This window comes from Brassica napus, chromosome C5 (assembly GCF_020379485.1).
Source record: "Brassica napus cultivar Da-Ae chromosome C5, Da-Ae, whole genome shotgun sequence".
Lineage (NCBI taxonomy): Eukaryota > Viridiplantae > Streptophyta > Magnoliopsida > Brassicales > Brassicaceae > Brassica > Brassica napus.
Window position 1 is genome coordinate 5,093,248 of NC_063448.1, and position 19,845 is coordinate 5,113,092.

A 19,845-nucleotide genomic window follows, 5' to 3' on the forward strand; every position below is an offset into this window, starting at 1 on the left:
CATTTTGAAGACAATACTATATAAAATTTTAAAATACAAATTAATACGAACGTAGTAACTAAGCATCGGTGTAGACAAACGATCAATTTGAGTTATGCACTTGCACAAAAATAATTTGGCTAACTTCTTCTAATTTTGATAAAAATATTATGAACAAACAAAAAAAAACGTCTCGTGAACAATCTTTTCATTAGCCAAACGAGTGATCTATAATTTGCAACTTTTCCCCCAATTTGGCAAGTTGATAACAAGTGTTTCCTAGACTTTCTTGGGTGACTGTCGACTAAATCACACGCGCCTCGCAGCAGCGCGTAACGTGGCATGTCTAGTCTTATTACAGCGTATCCAAATTGTTTATCTGTTAACTGTTACGTGTGGGAAATGGAGGGCCTTTTATCCACATTAATGATTACTCAGACAAGAAACTATTCCAGTTTTCTTTTTCGTTTTTTTTTTCTTTTATTATTAACGTTATCAAGTTTTCCATTTAACTCCTCATTTGTTTCGTGTTTCCTACGAAGATCCCTTACTATTAAAATACCACCAGATTTGAGATCACAAATATTCTCATTTGATTTGATGAAAGACAAAATAGATGGTCTGAATTAAAAATTCGCTGCGCTTATTAGATGGCAGAATATTAAACACATTCACGAAATTATTACGTACTACTTTTCGTGCAAACTTTTTCCATCCAAAAGTTGATTTTATATTAAATATCCAACGGTGGAAACAAACTCCCTACAGAAGGACCACTCAGTTCTAGAAATTAAGATTAGGGTGCATCCAGCAAAAAGATATATTCATGGGTGTTCCGTGAGTAATTTTATAATATTAGGGGTATGTTTGATATTTAGATTTCTTTAACTCTCATCTCACATTCTTTTGGACTCTTGTGATCAGAAAAATGCTTGCTATATATACTCGTTCATTTCGCTCGGTTTAAAACTTATAGCAAAATCTCCAATTACATATAATCTCTGAATGTTTAAGAAACTAATTTAAAAGTAATTAACATAAAATATCGCTGATTGTGGAGCTTTGATGGCAAGGGTTCGAAAGCTGACGATAAGCCAGAGCGAGAGGTACCTTGGGAGCAGCTACAGTTTCGGTGGCAGTAACGGAAACTCCGTCACCGACGAATCAGAGCTCACCGAAGAGGACGTCTGGTCACACGCCGTTGATCACAGCCCCGAGGATACGCCCGAATCGTTTGGCGCGTGGAGTTCACACGATGCGGTGATGAGGAACGGGCGCGTGTGTGGTGGTCTGTCGCTGGCGTTCGAGGACATGTCATCGTCGCCGACGATCGTGCATCAGATACGCGGCGTAGGAGAAGTTGGCGGTGGAGAAGTAGGAGGAGGCGGAGGAGGAGGACAAGGACAGCGGCAGCTAGCGTCGTCGGCTCCGGTGAACGTGCCGGACTGGAGTAAAATATACCGAGTCAACTCGGTTGAGTCGATACACGAGTCGGAGGAAGAGGAGGATGAAGAATCCGGGATGATGCCGCCGCACGAGTACCTAGCTAAGAGTCAAAAGCGGCGGAGCAGGAAATCTGGCGGCGGCGCGTCGGTGTTCGAAGGAGTTGGAAAGACTCTTAAAGGACGAGAACTGAGGCGCGTTCGAGACGCGATTTGGAGCCAAACAGGGTTCTACGGCTAATTAAGTAGCAATATATAATTAAAAACATTTAAAATTTTCAGCTGAAAAGGTTTGAAAAAGTTGCTTATTATTGTGTAGAATTAGTTTTGAAACTTTCTTGAATCCCAAGCGCGAGATGTATAAGACTTATTTGGCTTCCCATGCATAATGTTTTTCTTCCTATTTTTCTTAACTAATTGTTTGATAATCCTCAAGAACCTCGATCATGTGCGATGCTGCGTAAAATTTTATTTCATGCAAATGCAATATCATTAAAAGTTACCAAAGAACTCTTGATCCAAGGCAGACGATAGGTTACAAAGGTTGAGTGATAATTTCCTGAGAGAGACTTGATTGACTTTTTTCTTTCGAGCTCGAATCTATGATTGTAACAGAATGGCTTCAACTTTTATGAATATTACATAAATTAGTTCTGGACCAAGAAATATCATCATGACATGAACCTCGGAAACTTTAAATTAGCAGAAAAAGCAAATATAAAATTTTATTCAGAACCGCAAATTAGTTATACAGTTTTTTTTACCTTTTTTTTGGTAAAAAATAGTTATACAATTTTGTCCCTCGTAGTATTCATTTTTAGCTAAATATGATTAACATATTAATAATGATAAACCCAATTCATATGTCATGTTCTACGTAACAAGGATATTAATGATTGAGCTGAGAGCACTGGTATTATTTATGATAGTAAAAGATTAGTTTATCAAATAGTATTAGATCTGGTTATTAATTAAGTGATAATTTGACATGATATGAAAGGCAGGTTTGTATATAATTAATGAGAACAGATGTGTCCTCGCAACATTATTGTGTCCACAGGTAAACTGTCCAAAGAATCCACTTCAAAGTGGGCACTCACGAGTAGGAAAAGACACTATTTTCAATTAAATTTTCCCAACAAAAATCATGATGGTTGATCAAATGGCATCTTGTTATAAGTAAATATATAATAGACACTTCACCAAAAGTTATAACATAGAAGAGAGACTAAACAGATAACTACTTATGAGTTCTGACTGTATAACTATGGATGCATGGAAGAAAAATACCTAAATGGACTGATCTAGTGGTCGATGAAGCATCACATGATAACCAGTCACTGCCAAATGATTTATGTTTTGATCTATATACCAATCTCAAATACACACGTATGATATGTATATATATATATATATATGTTTATGTATGTACTCATGTATGTTATATAGACATGATGAGGATATGGAGGGGGTAGGGTATGGATTGGGGTCAAAAGAAAGTGACACAAGTTAAGAGTCTTGTGATAAAGCATAATAGAAGGGAAATTTGTCAAAAAATTGTTTTCGATCCCTTTGTCAGTTATAATGCCTTTGCCTTTTTCAAGAAAGGACCTTTGAGAGTGAATATATGATCGAGAAGTCTATATTGTGGTCATGCCCTTCATATGTGTGGGCTCAACACATCTCTTTCCATTCTTATCTTGCTCAAACCCTCTCTTCACCGTTCATCACTCTCTCAATAATTTGATTCCTATATTCTTAGAAGTAGTACATTGAAATCCAACAACATTGATTATTATAGAAAAAAATTCAAGAATGCTATAAGTTCTAGATGTCAATATTTCGTAGACAAAGTCATATCTTCTGATTGTCTTCATATGATTTTTTTTTTGCAATAAATGATAAATGAAATCATGTACTTCTAGTATCCAGTTTGTGCTGGTTGTGGTTTATGGAATTAGTTAACATTTTTCAAATACATATTTAATCAATGAGCTCGTGTTACATTACATCTGAATTTTTATAATTAGACAATAAGATGTTTTCAGATTACTCTGAACTTTGATGCCAAATATAAAATACCCCGATTAGAAAACAGATACGGAAGAAAGGTGAAGTGAAGCAAGTGTGCAGCTATGTCTAGTGATTTCACTGTGCCCAATGGGTCATGAATAAATAAATGATATCAGCTGATTATATATGGTAGAGCGAGTGGGAAAAATACTACATTGATGTCATGGGGGCCCAAATTGGACAGAGACCCAACTTCTTAAAACTATACCAAACACAAAAAGAAAAGTATATTCTTCGTTTATATTCTATGGTCTATACGTCTACTATGGGGGAACATTTGTTTAGCCATGTTAGAGCATCATTATCACCGTATTTAAGGGCGTATCTTATGGTATTTTGTGATTAAAAATAAATGGAAAACACATAATTAAGGTGAAACCGTGTCTTAATATGGGGACGGAAGAGGCATATGTTCGTGGACACGTGTCGGCGTGTGTGAGCCCAGAGGAGCGGTTTCTTCCTTCGGCGTCGTTTCATTCTCTCTCTCTCTCTCTCTCTCTCTTTCTCTCTCTCTCTCTCTCTCTAAATTTCTCTGCATGCGATAGAAAAGGCGACTATGTCCTTCTCGGTGGCTCCTTGACGAAACAGCTCCGGCTGTCTCCGCTTCTGTCGTCGACGATGGAAAACGGTGTTTCTGTCCCTCGCAGTGGTTCTCCTCGACGTCGACGGTTCTATATCTCTGTTTCGCTCCGCGAATCGAAAGGTAAAGTTGTTCTTGTGGTGTTCAATCATGCACGTCTTTGATTAGGCTTCTTCTTGCTCTGATCGAATGTTTGATATGGTTTAGTGGGTTAGATTCTGTCTCTCGGTGGCTCTCTACGGCAGCGACGATCGCTCTCTGCGGTGGGTCGGTTCGAATCAAAAGGTAAACCTTCTGAATCGCCTTCTTGAATCAAGCATATCTTAGATTGCAGTTCTTCTGTTAGGAGATTGATTTTATAGTTGTGTTCGATACTGTCTGTGGATTGATTTGTTTGTTGTGTTGGATCGATTGACATTTTGTTGCTACTTTATTAATATTGATTTAGTTTGTGGATGTTGATTCAATTTTTTGTTTCTGTCTTTGTGTTCTGGGATGGATGGATCACATACGCTTTGATTTGTTCTGTGGAATGAGACACGAGGAAGGTTCTTCGAACAAAGGACACCAATTACAATACAGGTTGGTGTTACCATTCTGTGATGTTTTGAGTGTGTTTATGTGATGAATTGAGTTAGGTTTTGTGATGAGTTGGTTATGTATCTTGTGTGATTAATGGTAAGCTAGGAATTGTGTGATGAATTTAGTTAGCTTCTTCTGTGATGATTTGAGTTGGTTCTGTGATATTGTCTGAAACGAATTGGTTGTTTTTAGTTTTCAATTGCTTTAGTTTTGAATTGAATTGGTTATGTTCTCTTGTCTGAAACGAATTACTTTAGTTTGGAATTGAATTTAGTGTTGGTTGAGTGTTGGTTGTTGGTAATTAATAGAAGCGATGTTCTAGTTGATGCTTTTGAAATAGAAAAGTTGAATGCGTTGGTTGAATGTGTTGAATGCACAATCTCTTTTCTCCCTCTTTTTTGCATAAATTTGAATCTATGTATTTCTCTTCCACATACGAAACTTGAATGCACAATCACTCTCCTTCTCCTCTGTCTTCTCTTTCTCCGCTTTCTCCTCTTTCTCCTCTTTCTTCTCTCTCTCCTCTCTCTTTCACTTCGCAAATGGATTTCAATCCGTTTGAGGACTCTTCTAACTTTGTTGAACTATTAAATAGTTAACAAAAAGTTGTATTCGGTAACTTATCAGATACCGTTTCCCTCTCATCATCGGAAGTTCCTAAAAAAGGTGGCAATCCTCGTCCAGAGCGTAAGGAACGAAGGACCTGGACGCCAACAGATGACATAGTGCTAATCAGCTCATGGCTTAACACTAGCAAAGACTCCGTTGTTGGCAATGAGTAAAAGTAACTCGCCTTCTGGGAGCGAGTTGCAACATACTTGTCCTGTAGTCCTAAGCTTGCAGGCTGTGAAAGACGAGAGGGATCTACGTGCAAGCAACGTTGGCACAAGCTAAATGATCTAGTTTGCAAGTTTTTTGGTGCTTATGAAGCAGCTACCAGGAAGAAAAGTAGTGGTATGAACGAGAATGATGTTCTAAAATTAGTCCACGATATCTTCTTCTCCAACCATAAGAAGAGGTTCACACTTGAACATGCTTGGCATGAGCTTCGCCACGACCAGAAGTGGTGTTAATCTTCTACAGCTAAAAATGAAAGCAGCAAAGGAGAAAGTGTGGGGATGGTTCACATTCTGCAAGCTCGCAAGTAAATGAAAACGATGAGGGAAAGAATCGTCCCATAGGTGTTAAGGCAGCAAAGGCCCGTGGAAAGAGGCCGGTGGTTGAGGGGAAGGAGCTGTCTGATTTCCAGTCTATGTGGAGCCTTAAGAAGGTGGATTTGCAACTGAAGGAAAGGCTTTCCAAGATGAGGATACTTGAGAGTCTTGTTGCAAAGCAAGCACCGTTAGTTGATTATGATGAAGCTTTGAAGAAGAAACTCATAGCTGAGTTGATTCCTAGTTAGTTTAAGTGTAAATCTCAGACAAGTTCTTGTTCTGTTTATGTTTCATGTTATGAATTGTTTCATCTTTAATTTTCATGTTAAGTCTCGGTATGTTTCATCTTCATGTTGGTTTCCCTGTTTCATCGTATGTATAATGTTCTCTAGTTTTAATATAAACGCTTGTCTTAATATAATGTTCTCTGCTCTTGTTCTTAAAACTGTGTTTATATTAATGTTCAGGTCAATTTTATTTAAAATGGTCTTGTTCTTCTTCATTGCAGGAGCACTGGTCGATGACAGAAAAGAGAAGGATCACGGACTTGTTGTTTGAAGTGGTGTAGTGTTAGAAGAGACAAGTATAGAGAAGATCAGAAACGTTTGAAGGATCACGGACTTGTTGTTTGAAGTGGTGTAGTGTCACGGACTTGTTGTTTGCAGTCACGGACTTTGTGTCTTGTACTCTTGTAGAGTCTCGATTTTGTGTCAAGTCGTCTAGTGTTAAGACTTGTGTCTTGTAATGTCACTCTTGTAATGTCTTGTGACTCGTTTCTATATATTGCACTTGTGTCTTGTAGTGTCTTGTAACTCATTTATAAACTCTCAACACTCACATATCTCTCGACTTGTAACTCATTTATAAACTCTCAACACTCTCTATATTCTCTCTTTTATCATTTATAAACCGAGAAGAACACTTAAACAAACTCTCAAGTCTCCCTATAGTCTCTCTTTTTATTCTTAAACAAACTCTCAAGTCTCTCTATATAAATTCTTTTTCACAAGTTTCTCTATATTTTTTTTTCACCCCTATGGCTTCTTCTTCTCAAAACACTTTACACGAGGAGTTTGATGATGCATTTGAAGAGCTCTTTGATCAACAATTTGATCAATATTTTGATAAAGCGTTTGAGAAGTTTACTATTAAAGGAGACCAAGAAGAACGAAGAAAAAAAAAAAACGAGCAAATATCGAAAGAAATCGTGAAGAAAGGCATATTTGTTTATGGAATATTATTTCAGTGATACTCCAACATATCCTGATAATTTATTCAGACGCCATTTTAGAATGAACAAGCCATTGTTCATGCACATTGTTAATCGACTCTCCAACGAAGTTGAATATTTTCGGGAAACGAAAGATGCTATCGGAAGGATTAGTCTCTCTCCCCTTCAAAAGTGTACCGCAGCCATTCGTGTCTTGGCGTATGGTTCCGCAGCTGATACGGTCAACGAATACCTCCGGCTTGGTGAAACAACAACTCGGTTATGTGTGGAAAATTTTTGTGGAAGAGATAATATATTTGTTCGGCGATGAGTACTTACGAAGACCAACACCGGCTGATCTTCAACGTCTACTTGATGTTGGAGAGTATTGTGGATATCCTGGGATGATAGGCATCATCGATTGTATGCATTGGGAGTGGAAGAATTGTCCCACCGCTTGGAAAGAGCAATATTCTCGTGGTTCGGGTAAACCAACAATCGTTTTAGAGGCGGTTGCTTCGTATGATCTTTGGATATGACATGCGTTTTTTGGACCTCCAGGTACCTTAAATGATATCAATTTTCTTGATCGCTCACCTGTTTTTGATGATATAATAAAAGGTCAAGCTCCAAATGTCACTTTCACCGTCAATGGAAGAGAGTATCATATGGCTTACTATCTTACCGATGGTATTTATCCGAAACAGACAACTTTTATCCAATCTATTCCTATATCACAAGGTCCGCAAGCAGTTTTATTTGCTCAACGTCAAGAAGCTGTCCGAAAAGATGTCGAGCGTGCTTTTGGAGTCTTGCAAGCTTGCTTTGCCATTGTTAAAAATCCAGCGTTGTTTTGGGATAAAGCCAAAATTGGAAAGATAATGAGAGCATGTATCATACTCCATAATATGATAGTACAAGACGAACGAGAATGTTTTAGAGTTCCAACAAGGAGAAGACCACGGAAGTTCACATGTCAACCTCACGTATTCTACATATATCTCTTCAAATATCGCAAATATGATGGGTGTTCGAACAAAGATTCGTGATAGACAAATACATCAACAACTGAAAGATGATTTTGTTCAACATATTTGGCGTATATTTGGACGTGACGAAGACAACATCTGATCTCCCATGCTTCTTTCAAATAATTATCGTTTATTGTAATAATCTTTGTTCTCATGTTTTTATTTAAAAGTTTTTGTTTAAAATGTTATCTTTTATTATGTTTTATGTAATATAAAATTTTTAATTTTAATAAAATATTTAATTTTATTTTATTTTTAAGAAGCTCAAAATAAGAGATTTGCAATGGAGACATACAAATATACAGTTTCTTAATCAAGTCGCTTAATCAATTTTATTGATTAAATACAATTAAAAAAAAATAAGATACCCATTATGGGATCGAGGGATAATGGTGTTCTTATAATCTTTTTTACAATTATCTTTTCACGTGATAATAAAAATGTAATAGAAAACTTTTTGTGTTTGTAATACTTCTAGGCCATTAGGTCACTAAACTCTATTTGTGTTTTTTTACAAGGATTCTAAGAATCTTATGAGTATATTTGTAAAACTGATATAAATAAATCTAGAGAGAATTTATGTCAAATAACAAAATTTACTAGAAATTATAAAAACTAAATATTTTGAATAACAAATGATTCACCAGTACCAGTTTCGGTTATTCATAAACCGGTGTTATCAAAGTCGTCGGGTATATAAGCTCGGACCGTTTTCTCGTTGAAGTCCTAACCTCTCTCTCTTCCACAGAAGCTCACACCGGCACCGCCGTCGCCGCCACCGGCGTCACTCATCAGCGCCCCAATTTTTCCCTCTTCGCGCCTTTCGATTGAGTATCGTTATCTGACTCTCCGTTACTGTATGTTCGCTCAAGTTCTCTTCAGACGAACTCGATTCCTGGTAGTACGCTCCTTCCACGTCGCCGCTAAGAAGTTCTCGAACCCTCCCGACCCAGAAGACATTCTCTTCAGTTCCCTCTGTTTGAACCTAAGGCAAAGAAGATGGAACGCTCTTCACCAACTCTCCCCAGCTCTCACAAACCCCTTGGTAAGCAGAGTCCTTCTCCAGTTCCGAACCTCCCCGAAGCTAGCTCTCGAGTTCCACAACTGGTTCCTGGGGAACAACACCGTGTCCGAGACTTGTTTCGAAGCATCTTGCGTGATGGTTCACTTGCTGGTTGAGTCCAGAAGGTTCGACGATGCTTTGTCAGTAATGGCGAGTCTTATGTCAAAGTTGAGTCCTTTAGATGTTTTGTCTGGTTTGATTCGAAGCTACGAACCTTGTGGTTCGAGTCCCGACGTGTTTGACTCTTTGGTCAGAGCTTGTACGCAGAACGGCGACGCTGAGGGAGCTTGTGAAGTGATCGAGCAGGTCAGAGCAGAGGGGTTTAGCGTCTCTGTCCACGCGTTGAACAACTTCATGGGATGTTTAATTAATCTGAACGAGATCGATTGGTTCTGGAGCGTTTACAAGGAGATGGATGGTTTGGGATACGTTGAGAATGTCAACACTTTTAACCTCGTTATATACTCGTTTTGTAAAGAGTGTAAGTTGCTCGAAGCGTTGTCAGTGTTCTACAGGATGTTGAAACGTGGGGTCTGGCCTAATGTCGTTAGCTTTAACATGATGATTGATGGAGCTTGTAAGGTTGGAGATATGGAGTTCGCGTTGGAGCTCTTAGGGAAGATGAGAGTTATGTCTGGAGGGTTTGTCTCGCCTAATGATGTTACGTATAATACAGTTGTCAACGGGTTTTGTAAGATTGGGAGGTTGGATTTGGCGGAGAGGATCCGTGGTGAGATGGTTAAGTCAGGTGTTGAGTGTAATGAGAGAACGTACGGAGCTTTGGTTGATGCGTACGGAAGATGTGGAAGCGCAGATGAGGCTTTGAGGCTGTGCGATGAGATGACGAGTAAAGGACTTGCGGCGAATACAGTTGTGTGTAACTCTCTTGTTTATTGGCTGTTTATGGAAGGTGACGTGGAAGGAGCTATGTTGGTGTTGAGTGATATGATCAGTAAAGAGGTGGAGGTAGACAGGTTTACTCACGCTATTGTCATCAGAGGTTTATGCAGAAACGGATACGTGGAGGAAGCTGTTAAGTTACAGAGAGGGATTAAACTTGAGGAAGATGTAGTTGGTTACAACACGCTAATGCACCATTTTGTAACGGAGAGGAAGATGGGATGTGTTGGTGATCAGATTCTAGGGAGTATGTTTGTTCGTGGTTTGAGCGTTGACGCGGTTTCGTTTGGTACTTTGATCGATGGATACTTAAAGGAAGGGAAGGTGGAGAAAGCTGTGGAGGTGTACGATGGTATGATCAAGATGAAGAAGCTGCCTAATCTCGTGATATACAATTCAATTGTGAATGGATTAAGCAAGCGAGGGTTGAGCGGCGCGGCTGAAGCGGTGGTGAAGGCTATGGAGAGCAAGGACGCTGTGACTTACAACACGGTGTTGAACGAGTCTCTCAAAATCGGGAACGTGGAAGAAGCTGTGAGTGTCTTATCTGAAATGCAGAAGGATGACGGTGAGAAGCTGGTTAGCTTGGTGACTTATAATATCTTGATCAATCATTTGTGCAAGTTTGGGTGTTGCGAGAAAGCTAAGGAGGTTTTGAAGGTTATGGTTGAGAGAGGTGTTGTTCCTGATTCTATAACGTATGGAACTCTGATTACATCGTTTAGTAAGAATCGCTGCGGAGATGAAGTTGTTGAGGTACATGATTACATGGTTCTTAATGGAGTTAGACCTCATGAACAGATTTACAAATCTGTTGTTAGTCCTCTTCTTGATGGAGAGCCATAGTTCAAAGTGCCACAGAATGGTTTGCATCTTGTTCGTACGCGTTGACGTCGACGTTGACGTCGACTTGTAAATCGGAGGTATGTCTGACACGTGGCCAAGTTATATCTTTGTCACGAGCTATACAGAAAGAAAGAAAGAAGAACAAAACCACATTTCAGTAAACGACGTATGTTGTTGGAATCTTCTCAATGATAACTATTTAAGTTAAAAATGAATGGCTGCGACTACTATTGTTGTATAAATCTTCCGTTGTTATTTTGCTACATGTCATTATCTCTAAGCAATGATGTGTTTAAACGTTTTTAATTTTCATTTTTCATGATAAAATAATAATACTAACCAACACATGGCTTAATGCTTATCTCTCTCTCTCTTTCTTAATAAATTATAATTTTCTGTGGAATAATATAGAGATGAGTTTCAGAGATTGAGGAATGGCGTGGTGAGGTAGTGGAGTGGATGCTTCAACAACAAACATTCTTATTCTCTTCTCAGCATAAATCTCCTACCTGAACAAGTGCACAGACACTTTCCTTGTCTTTTCTGGTGTTTGTTTGGGGCAGCCATGGAAATGTGTTGGCAGATACAGAGACCGGCGAGTCTCAGACTGGTGTTCCATCAAAAGGGTCCGCTCAAGATCAATACTTGTATTGGTTTTCTCCATCCTCACCCCAAATCTTACTCCTTTTCCAGTGTATGTTTCTCACTTTCTTTCCCTTTCCTTGTTACTCACTTCTTATATGTATATTTGGCGAGTTCGATGCTCTTTGGATTCTACTTTTCTTTTCTTGGGAAATGAACTGCACAGTATTCTACCTTATTTTTTTTTAAGTGAGATCGCCTTTTTGATTAGGAGATCTTTAGTTGGAACTGAATTTGACTGAATGTAGTGTTTTTTACTAGATTCAACTCTGGTCCTTGTTGGAGATTCATCTCTGGTTCTCGTTTGGAGAAATGCAGAAACGTCTCATTTTATAGTTTTGGATTATAATATTCAGTTTGGTTACTTCTGGTGTGATTGATTAACTAGTTTCAGGTGCTCTTTGTATCTAATTTTCTGGCCTAGAGATTGTGAAAAGGTGGTTGAACAGCTGTATAGTCGATTTTCTAACCATAGGCATGTTTGGTTTACCAGCTTGCTTCGTTGGAAAGTCAATACAACTCAAATGGGTTTCTGCATCAGATCACGGCAAGTGCAGGTTAATAATCAAGATTCGGTTCACATGGTCTGTAACTTACTCATTGTTCATTTCTGAGTCAGTCTTTTTTGATGCATTTCTTATTTTGTTCACCAAGATTTTTCAAGGAAGAAGCAAGGGAGAATGGCAGCTTCAGGGCCCAAAAGTTCATCTCCAAGAGGCCTTGGGCGACGAACAACGGTGGGAAGTGCTCAGAAAAAAACTCCCAAGAAGAACGGTGAAAAAGATAGCAATGCAACTTCTACAGTAACAAATGAGGTTTTAGAGATCAGTAAGTTGCCAGGAGCTAAAGCGGATGTGGAGAAACAAAGTTCTGTTGTTTTCGGTGAGAGGAATGTGTTAGATAGGTCGGAAACTGAGGTTGACGCTTTATTAGAACTAAAGTTAAAAGCTGAAAGAGAGAATCTTCGTAGGAAGGAAATAGAAGCGCTTGCGGAGGAAACTTTGGCGAGAGGTGATAGAATGTTTGTATATCCTCTTACTGCGAAGCCTGATGAAGACATAGAAGTGTTTCTCAACATAACTCTATCAACTCTGAACAAAGAGCCAGATGTTTTGATCATGGGGGCGTTCAACGACTGGAGATGGAAATCTTTCACGAGGAGATTGGAAAAGACATGGATCAATGGAGATTGGTTGTCATGTCTCCTTCACATCCCTAAAGAAGCATATAAGATTGATTTTGTGTTTTTCAATGGGCAAAGTGTTTATGACAACAATGACTCAAAAGATTTCTGTATAGATGTAAAAAATGGGATGGATAAAGTAGAGTTTGAGAATTTTCTTCTAGAAGAGAAGTGGAGAGAGCAAGAGAAGCTAGCTAAGGAAGAAGCTGAGAGGGAAAGGCAAGAGGAAGAGAAGAGAAGAATCGAAGCTCGAAAAGCTGCTATTGAAGCTGATAGAGAACAAGCAAAGGCGGAGACTCAGAAGAGACGTGAGATGCTTCATCAGGCTCTTGAGAAAGCTGTAGTCTCGGCTAGGAATGTATGGTACATTGAGCCAAAGAATTTCAAAGGTGAAGATAAAGTGAAGCTATATTACAACAAAAGGTCTGGTCCTCTGGCTAATGCCAAAGAAATCTGGATACATGGAGGGTTTAATAGTTGGGTCGATGGTTTATCTATCGTTGAAAAGCTTGTTGATGCTGAGCTTAAGGATGATTCAAAGAACGGAGACTGGTGGTTCGCTGAAGGTATATATTTGTGTAGTCACATATCTTGGTTTGCTAGTTGTCTTATTGATCTTTGTAATTTGATATGCAGTCATAGTGCCGGTCCGTGCTCTAGTCATTGACTGGGTCTTTGCTGATGGACCACCTGAAGGAGCGTTTCTGTATGACAATAATAGTCGCAAAGATTTCCACGCACTTGTTCCTCTAACAACTCCAGAAGAAGCTTACTGGTCAGAGGAAGAAGATCGAATGTTTAGGAAACTTCAGGAGGAGAGGAGGTTAAAAGAGGAAGCTATGCGTGTCAAGGTTAGTACCCAATGCATTGTCATCTCTCTCGACCACACTTTATTTACATATCTTCATCTTTGTATTTGAGCAGATGGAGAAAACAGCTCGTTTGAAAGCCGAAACTAAGGAACGAACACTTAAAATGTTTCTGCTTTCCCAGAAGGACGTGGTTTACACCGAGCCGTTAGAGATTCAAGCGGGAAGCCCTGTGACAGTTTTGTACAATCCTTCAAACACTGTTTTGAACGGAAAGCCTGAGGTTTGGTTTAGAGGCTCTTTTAATCGTTGGACTCATCGCTTGGGTCCTTTGCCTCAGAAAATGGAAGCAGCAGATGATGGAAGCTCACACTTGAAGACTTCTGGTAAGATCTCAGTTTTGTAAACTTTCTATGATTATTTGACTAATGTATCTCTTTTTTTCACAGCTAAGGTCCCATTGGATGCTTACATGATGGACTTTGTTTTCTCCGAGAAAGAAGATGGTGGAATGTTTGATAACAAAGATGGTTTGGATTACCACTTACCTGTCGTGGGAGGTATTGCCAAGGAACCACCATTGCACATTGTTCATATTGCTGTTGAAATGGCACCCATTGCAAAGGTAAGCAACCATAAGATGTGACATGCCATCAAAAACATTGGTTTATTTATGTTTTGTTGCTTGCAGGTTGGAGGCTTAGGTGATGTTGTCACTAGTCTATCTCGCGCTGTTCAAGAACTAAGCCATAATGTGGATATCATCTTTCCAAAGTATGATTGCATAAAGTACAACTTTGTAAGATTGATACCCTTTCTCATACTTACCACTTTCACTTCCCTTTTGTAGCTGTGGATCTCTCTTTGTACTTAAACTTTGTGCAAAAAAATAGGTGAAAGACTTGCAATTCAACAGAAGCTATCACTGGGGAGGAACAGAAATAAAAGTCTGGCATGGGAAGGTGGAAGGCGTTTCTGTTTACTTCTTAGATCCGCAAAACGGGTTAGCGTTTTACAAATTTCTTTTAAAGTCTTTCAACAATCCATTCATCATCTCTTGATGGCATAAAGAAGTTGTTGCATGCTTGACTGGTGCAGATTGTTTCAGCGAGGATGTGTTTACGGTTGCGCAGATGATGCAGGAAGATTTGGTTTCTTCTGTCACGCTGCTCTTGAGTTCCTTCTTCAAGGAGGCTTTCATCCAGTGCGTGTTCTAACTTAAATACTTTGTTCTAACTAAGCGGCGCTAACTTGTGGTCTCAAACATGTACAGGACATTCTTCACTGCCACGACTGGTCCAGTGCTCCAGTTTCATGGCTGTTCAAGGATCATTACACTCATTACGGTTTGATCAAAACTCGCGTTGTCTTCACAATCCATAATTTGGAATTTGGGGCAGGTGCCATTGGTAAAGCCATGACATTTGCAGATAAAGCGACTACGGTAAGTGCCTGGAACCATCATCCTCTTAGCATATCTGTTTAACAAATATTCATTCTGCTGTTAATATCGCCAGGTGTCACGAACGTATGCCAAGGAAGTAGCTGGAAACTCTGTAATCTCACCACATTTATACAAGTTCCACGGGATAGTAAACGGTATCGACCCTGATATCTGGGATCCGTACAACGATAACTTCATACCCGTAAAGCTTTCATCACATCCCCTCTCCTTTCCCTTTCTTGCTACATGTTGTGATGTTTTGAACACGCTTTGTGTTGTTTCTTAGGTGCCTTATACTTCAGAGAACGTGTTAGAAGGCAAAAGAGCAGCAAAGGAAGAATTGCAAAAGAGGCTTGGACTAAAGAGTGCTGATCTTCCGTTAGTTGGAATCATTACGCGCTTAACTCACCAGAAAGGAATACATTTGATCAAGCACGCTATTCGGCGTACCTTGGAACGCAATGGGCAGGTCCTTACTCAACCTTTGAAAGGTCTTGTCATGAACTTTTTCACAATCTTTACCAGCTTTTCTTCAAAGCAGGTTGTGTTGCTAGGTTCAGCTCCGGATCCTCGGATCCAAAATGATTTTGTTAATTTGGCTAACCAGTTGCATTCTACTCACGGTGACCGTGCTCGGCTTGTTCTAACCTACGATGAACCTCTTTCCCATTTGGTATAAAAAAATAATAGAACCTTTGTTTCATTCTACTTTTGTTCCCGGTGTTGCTCTAAAGTCTTCTTGTGTGTTTGTTAACACTCCAGATATACGCAGGGGCTGACTTTATTCTTGTACCGTCGATATTTGAGCCGTGTGGACTGACACAGCTCATAGCCATGAGGTACGGCTCTGTTCCTGTCGTAAGAAAAACTGGAGGTAACGGTTTTTTAACTAAAGCTTAGCTTGTTTCTCTCAAGACCGAGCTGACTTTGATGGTATGGTTTATATTTTGTCCAATATAGGACTCTATGACACGGTTTTTGATGTGGACCATGATAAAGAAAGAGCACAAGCACAAGTTCTAGAACCTAATGGCTTCAGCTTCGACGGGGCTGATGCTCCTGGTGTGGATTATGCTCTCAATAGGTAAAAACAACCAGACTCTAAACTAACACTCTCGTTGACTGGATACTATTAGCTGGTGGTTTTCCTTTTATTGCAGGGCGATATCGGCTTGGTACGATGGGAGAGAGTGGTTTAACTCACTGTGTAAGACGTTGATGGAGCAAGACTGGTCATGGAATCGTCCTGCACTTGAGTACATTGAGCTCTATCACTCTGCCCGCAAGTGAGAAAAAAAGGAAAGTATAAATTATCTTTGTAAATTACTAGCTTTTGATCCTTTCTTCTTCTGTTATCATCATATGGATTCTGCTTTTGTAATTCTGAATAAAATAAAGCTAATCAAAGTTTGTTTATTATGCATACCACTATTATATTTCTCAATTGATTTCTGTAATTTAGATTTTTCAAAAAATAAAAGAAAACCTTAACCTGACACTAAAACTGTAACTCTTTCAGCTGCGGTTATCATTTGAATTAGTAACCAAAAAAAAAATGTCATCAGTTTTGACATTTTTAGTAACTCCAAAAACTATCATTAGAAACGCCATCATCGCATTTTGCCAAACGTTACCCGTTTTATAGTTATAAAAATAACATTTTTGTGTGTTTGTGTTTATTATTTAATTTATTCATGCATTTCTCACTCTCAGGTGTAGAGAGAGAGAGAGAGAGAGAGAGAGTGAAGCGAGAAAGAGTCAGAGAGAGATATTCCCATCAAACAGAAAAGAGACCCACAAAAAAGAAGCTTGAATCTGTGACTTCAAGTTAAATAAATCTTTGATTTTGCATTGACTTCCTTGGAATTTGAGCTCTTTCAGCTAAATCAAAATGTCTTTTAAGAACAGAGGAGGAGGAAGTTTTGGAGATCACTACTTTACTCCAAGGAATGTGGTTTCTAGAAACTCTGTGTTTTTCTTCTGCATCGCAAGTTTCTGCCTTGGAATGTTCTTCAGTAACAGGTAACTCTATCCCACTGTTCATGTCTGATTCTAGATTTTATTTTTATGGAGTTAAAATCGAGTCTAATAAGTTTTCCTTTTCGTTACTAATTACTTCATCTTCTTGGGACTATAAAATCTGCTTTTGAAATTTCTCCAAATATAAAGTAGATTTCTCCAGTTTAGAATTTTGTCGGTGTAGACGTACTTTTATCAGACAGGTCTATCTGCTCATCTTTCTGTGTAGCTTTTGTTAGGAATCATCAGGCATGCAAAAAAAAAAGAAAAGTACATCTTGTACTTGCTTATCAGATAGATTTTATCAAAATGGTGGCACATTGGAACTTTTGGTATTTGAGGGAAGAGGATCACAGAAATGTGGATTCTGTTTTGGGCATCAGTTTGGTTTCTTCATTCCAATATGGCCTGGATTGTATTGGAAATTGAAAAGTTGTTTGGCCTCAAGTATGAAAGAACATAGAGGAGCTTGCATCTTTTTGTCACAAAACTATGTATCACTTCGAAAATCAGTGACTTGATCTGCATTTTGGCTCGGAATTGTGTTTGTTTTGATCTTATTATGGAGTTAAGGGTTTGTACTTGGTTATGAAAATGGCTTGATGATGATGATGATGATCATTATATCAGGATGTGGAATGTACCTGAAGGTAGAGGCATATCAACACTCTCCAAGCTAAGCCTAAAATCTGGTGACTCTGTCCAAAGTAAAAACAATGTAAGAATTCTGCGTTCTTGAAAAAGTTAGATTCACATAAAAATCGATATTACATTTGTTTGGTCTCGTGTTATTTAGCAGGTTTTGGAATATGGTAACAACACTATCGGGTAAAACCATTTAGAAACTTTACCAGATAGTATCTATGAACGATTGATATATATATGATTGTAGATGATGTTGCTGTTAAATATATATATCAAAAACAAATGCAGGATCTTAGATAAATCCATCGCAAGTTTGGAGATGAAACTCGTAGCTGCTAGAGCAGAGCGGGAGTCATTGTCCGGGAAGTTTAGCATGTCTGAAGAAGCCAAGAAAAGAAAATACTTCATGGTTATTGGTATCAACACTGCCTTTAGTAGTCGTAAGAGACGTGACTCAGTCCGGTCAACGTGGATGCCACAAGGTAAACGCTGTTTCTTTCTCGAGTTGCTTTGAGTGTAAATAAAACAGGAAAATGGTAACTGTTTTTTATTTTGGTTTTCTAAATAATTGTTCAGGAGAGAAGCTTAAGAAATTGGAGGAAGATAAAGGCATCATTGTTCGCTTTGTTATAGGACACAGGTACAAAGGAGAAGTCATGTTCTGTAGTGAATAAAACAAAGCATTTACACCAATACTGACATTATAATTTTCTGGTTTTAGTACGTTGTCTCTTGGCGTTCTTGAGAAAGCTATTGAAGCAGAGGAGAAAACATATGGTGATTTCTTGAGACTGGTAAAGAACTCTCATGGTTCTGAAACTTCATTCTCTTGTTTGTTTGGTGTTTTTTCTCTACTTTTTGTATTAAAGATTTAGGAAAAAAAAAAAACAGGAACACAGAGAGGGGTACATGGCGTTGTCTGCCAAGACGAAGACGTTTTTCGCTACAGCTGTTTCCTTGTGGGACGCTGAATTCTACATCAAAGTTGATGATGATGTTCATGTGAATCTTGGTAAACAAAAATAATACTAATAATCAAAATGCTTCATCTTTAATCTTTATATTGTATATAATTTCATCCATTTTGTTTTGATGTCTTTTTTTTCTGGCAGCTACTCTCAAGACGACTTTATCAAGTCACCGGAACAAGCCTCGTGCTTATATCGGATGCATGAAGTCCGGTCCTGTCCTAGCAATAAAGTAAGTGAAAAAAACACCTAGGTTCTTAAACTGCATACAAGCATCAACCTAAAAGTAAAATGTTTCCAAACAAACAGGGGTGTGAAGTACCATGAACCGGAGTATTGGAAGTTTGGAGAGATCGGGAACAGGTATTTCCGCCATGCCACGGGACAGTTCTACGCTATTTCTAAGGATCTAGCTACTTACATATTAATAAACCAGTAAGTTCCTTTAAATAGCTGTATAATGCAACCAAAATGCATTTAATCTTATTTTATTTTCTTGAAATAAAGGGATTTACTGCATAAGTATGCGAATGAGGATGTTTCGTTGGGATCTTGGTTCATAGGATTGGACGTTGAGCATGTTAATGACAGGAGACTCTGTTGCAGTACTTCTCCTCATGGTAAAACAGTTTAACAAGTCTGGTTTGGTTTAGTTTAGTTTGTACTAGTTACCGGTTTTACTTTTTTAACTTGATCTTTAAAATATTTTTAGATAGTAACGTTTCATTTCATTTTGGAAACACAGATTGTCAACTAAAAGCAATGATGGGAGATGTTTGTGCGGCATCGTTTGACTGGAAATGCAGCGGAATCTGTCAGTCGGCCGAGAGAATGGCTGATGTTCATGAACGTTGTGGTGAACCTGAAACTGCGTTATGGACGTCAAATTCTTGAGAGAAAAAAATATAAAGAGAAACAAAAATTTCTTACTATATTCATAATTATACAACATATATTTACTCGTGGACTATATTAATAGTAGGGTTTTTGGGTGAGAAGATGAATAAATGTTTGCAAAAAGTAGTGAGTGAAGTGGTTTAATGAAAGACAATGCAATAATGGTTATGGTCACATTTAGTTGTTGTTGTGCCTTTTATTAATTCCCACATGTCCTCTTTTTCTTGCTTCTCATTAAATCTCACTGCCACTATTTTTGTTTTTTGTTTTTTCCTGGCCTATTATTAAGAAGCTTTTGAGTTCAATATTAGTAACACTAGGGGCATAGCCCCCGCGCAAGCGCGGAGCCGGATACATTGTTTGATGAGTTGTGTAGTG

General features: G+C 38.6%; 4 protein-coding genes across 9 annotated transcripts; all 4 read left to right on the top strand.

Annotated features, from left to right (window-relative positions):
• The first annotated feature begins 900 nt into the window (after positions 1 to 900).
• Positions 901 to 1,826, top strand: BNACNNG18100D. Its single transcript, XM_013837697.3, has one exon. The coding sequence runs from the start codon at positions 1,045 to 1,047 to the stop codon at positions 1,660 to 1,662; it is 618 nt and encodes a 205-aa protein (XP_013693151.1). The 5' UTR covers positions 901 to 1,044; the 3' UTR covers positions 1,663 to 1,826.
• Positions 1,827 to 8,746: 6,920 nt separating this feature from the next.
• On the top strand, positions 8,747 to 11,221 carry LOC106401300 (pentatricopeptide repeat-containing protein At1g11710, mitochondrial). The gene has a single exon (XM_013841790.3). It carries the CDS (start codon positions 8,911 to 8,913, stop codon positions 10,858 to 10,860), a length of 1,950 nt encoding a protein of 649 aa, XP_013697244.1. The 5' UTR covers positions 8,747 to 8,910; the 3' UTR covers positions 10,861 to 11,221.
• Positions 11,222 to 11,287: 66 nt separating this feature from the next.
• Positions 11,288 to 16,361, top strand: LOC106401299 (starch synthase 3, chloroplastic/amyloplastic). 3 transcript variants are annotated; one of them, XR_002658636.2, is made up of 16 exons: positions 11,288 to 11,554; positions 11,996 to 12,059; positions 12,157 to 13,251; positions 13,322 to 13,536; positions 13,610 to 13,880; positions 13,944 to 14,119; positions 14,186 to 14,293; positions 14,388 to 14,497; positions 14,593 to 14,698; positions 14,768 to 14,938; positions 15,012 to 15,140; positions 15,225 to 15,407; positions 15,480 to 15,611; positions 15,701 to 15,777; positions 15,899 to 16,022; positions 16,099 to 16,225. XR_002658636.2 is itself a non-coding variant. In XM_022703118.2 (16 exons), exons 1-16 carry the CDS (start codon positions 11,426 to 11,428, stop codon positions 16,226 to 16,228), a joined length of 3,255 nt encoding a protein of 1,084 aa, XP_022558839.1. In that variant the 5' UTR covers positions 11,288 to 11,425; the 3' UTR covers positions 16,229 to 16,361. The 3 variants fall into 3 exon arrangements, 2 of the variants coding, with proteins under 2 accessions (XP_022558839.1, XP_022558840.1); XM_022703118.2 differs by having other exon boundaries at positions 15,701 to 15,812; positions 16,099 to 16,361; XM_022703119.2 differs by lacking the exon at positions 11,288 to 11,554 and having other exon boundaries at positions 11,996 to 12,086; positions 15,701 to 15,812; positions 16,099 to 16,361.
• Positions 16,362 to 16,395: 34 nt separating this feature from the next.
• LOC106401301 (probable beta-1,3-galactosyltransferase 1) lies at positions 16,396 to 19,643 on the top strand. Of its 4 annotated transcripts, none has more exons than XM_013841794.3 (12): positions 16,396 to 16,765; positions 16,847 to 16,960; positions 17,588 to 17,675; positions 17,754 to 17,785; positions 17,891 to 18,084; positions 18,179 to 18,242; positions 18,324 to 18,396; positions 18,494 to 18,614; positions 18,715 to 18,802; positions 18,880 to 19,005; positions 19,078 to 19,190; positions 19,316 to 19,643. In XM_013841794.3, the coding sequence occupies exons 2-12, from the start codon at positions 16,944 to 16,946 to the stop codon at positions 19,462 to 19,464; spliced, it is 1,065 nt and encodes a 354-aa protein (XP_013697248.2). In that variant the 5' UTR covers positions 16,396 to 16,765; positions 16,847 to 16,943; the 3' UTR covers positions 19,465 to 19,643. The 4 variants fall into 4 exon arrangements, with proteins under 4 accessions (XP_013697248.2, XP_048613955.1, XP_013697246.2 ...); XM_048757998.1 differs by having other exon boundaries at positions 17,757 to 17,785; XM_013841792.3 differs by having other exon boundaries at positions 16,396 to 16,960.
• Positions 19,644 to 19,845: the final 202 nt, after the last annotated feature.

Coding starts and splice junctions, on each gene's coding strand:
- BNACNNG18100D (XM_013837697.3), top strand. CDS start 1,045: ATGGCAAGGGTTCGAAAGCTGACGATAAGCCAGAGCGAGAGGTACCTT.
- LOC106401300 (XM_013841790.3), top strand. CDS start 8,911: ATGTTCGCTCAAGTTCTCTTCAGACGAACTCGATTCCTGGTAGTACGC.
- LOC106401299 (XM_022703118.2), top strand. CDS start 11,426: ATGGAAATGTGTTGGCAGATACAGAGACCGGCGAGTCTCAGACTGGTG. Junction 14,939..15,011: donor TTGCAGATAAAGCGACTACG/GTAAGTGCCTGG, acceptor TAATATCGCCAG/GTGTCACGAACGTATGCCAA. Junction 16,023..16,098: donor GTGGATTATGCTCTCAATAG/GTAAAAACAACC, acceptor CTTTTATTGCAG/GGCGATATCGGCTTGGTACG.
- LOC106401301 (XM_013841792.3), top strand. CDS start 16,830: ATGTCTTTTAAGAACAGAGGAGGAGGAAGTTTTGGAGATCACTACTTT. Junction 18,243..18,323: donor CGCTTTGTTATAGGACACAG/GTACAAAGGAGA, acceptor TTCTGGTTTTAG/TACGTTGTCTCTTGGCGTTC. Junction 18,803..18,879: donor GGTCCTGTCCTAGCAATAAA/GTAAGTGAAAAA, acceptor CCAAACAAACAG/GGGTGTGAAGTACCATGAAC.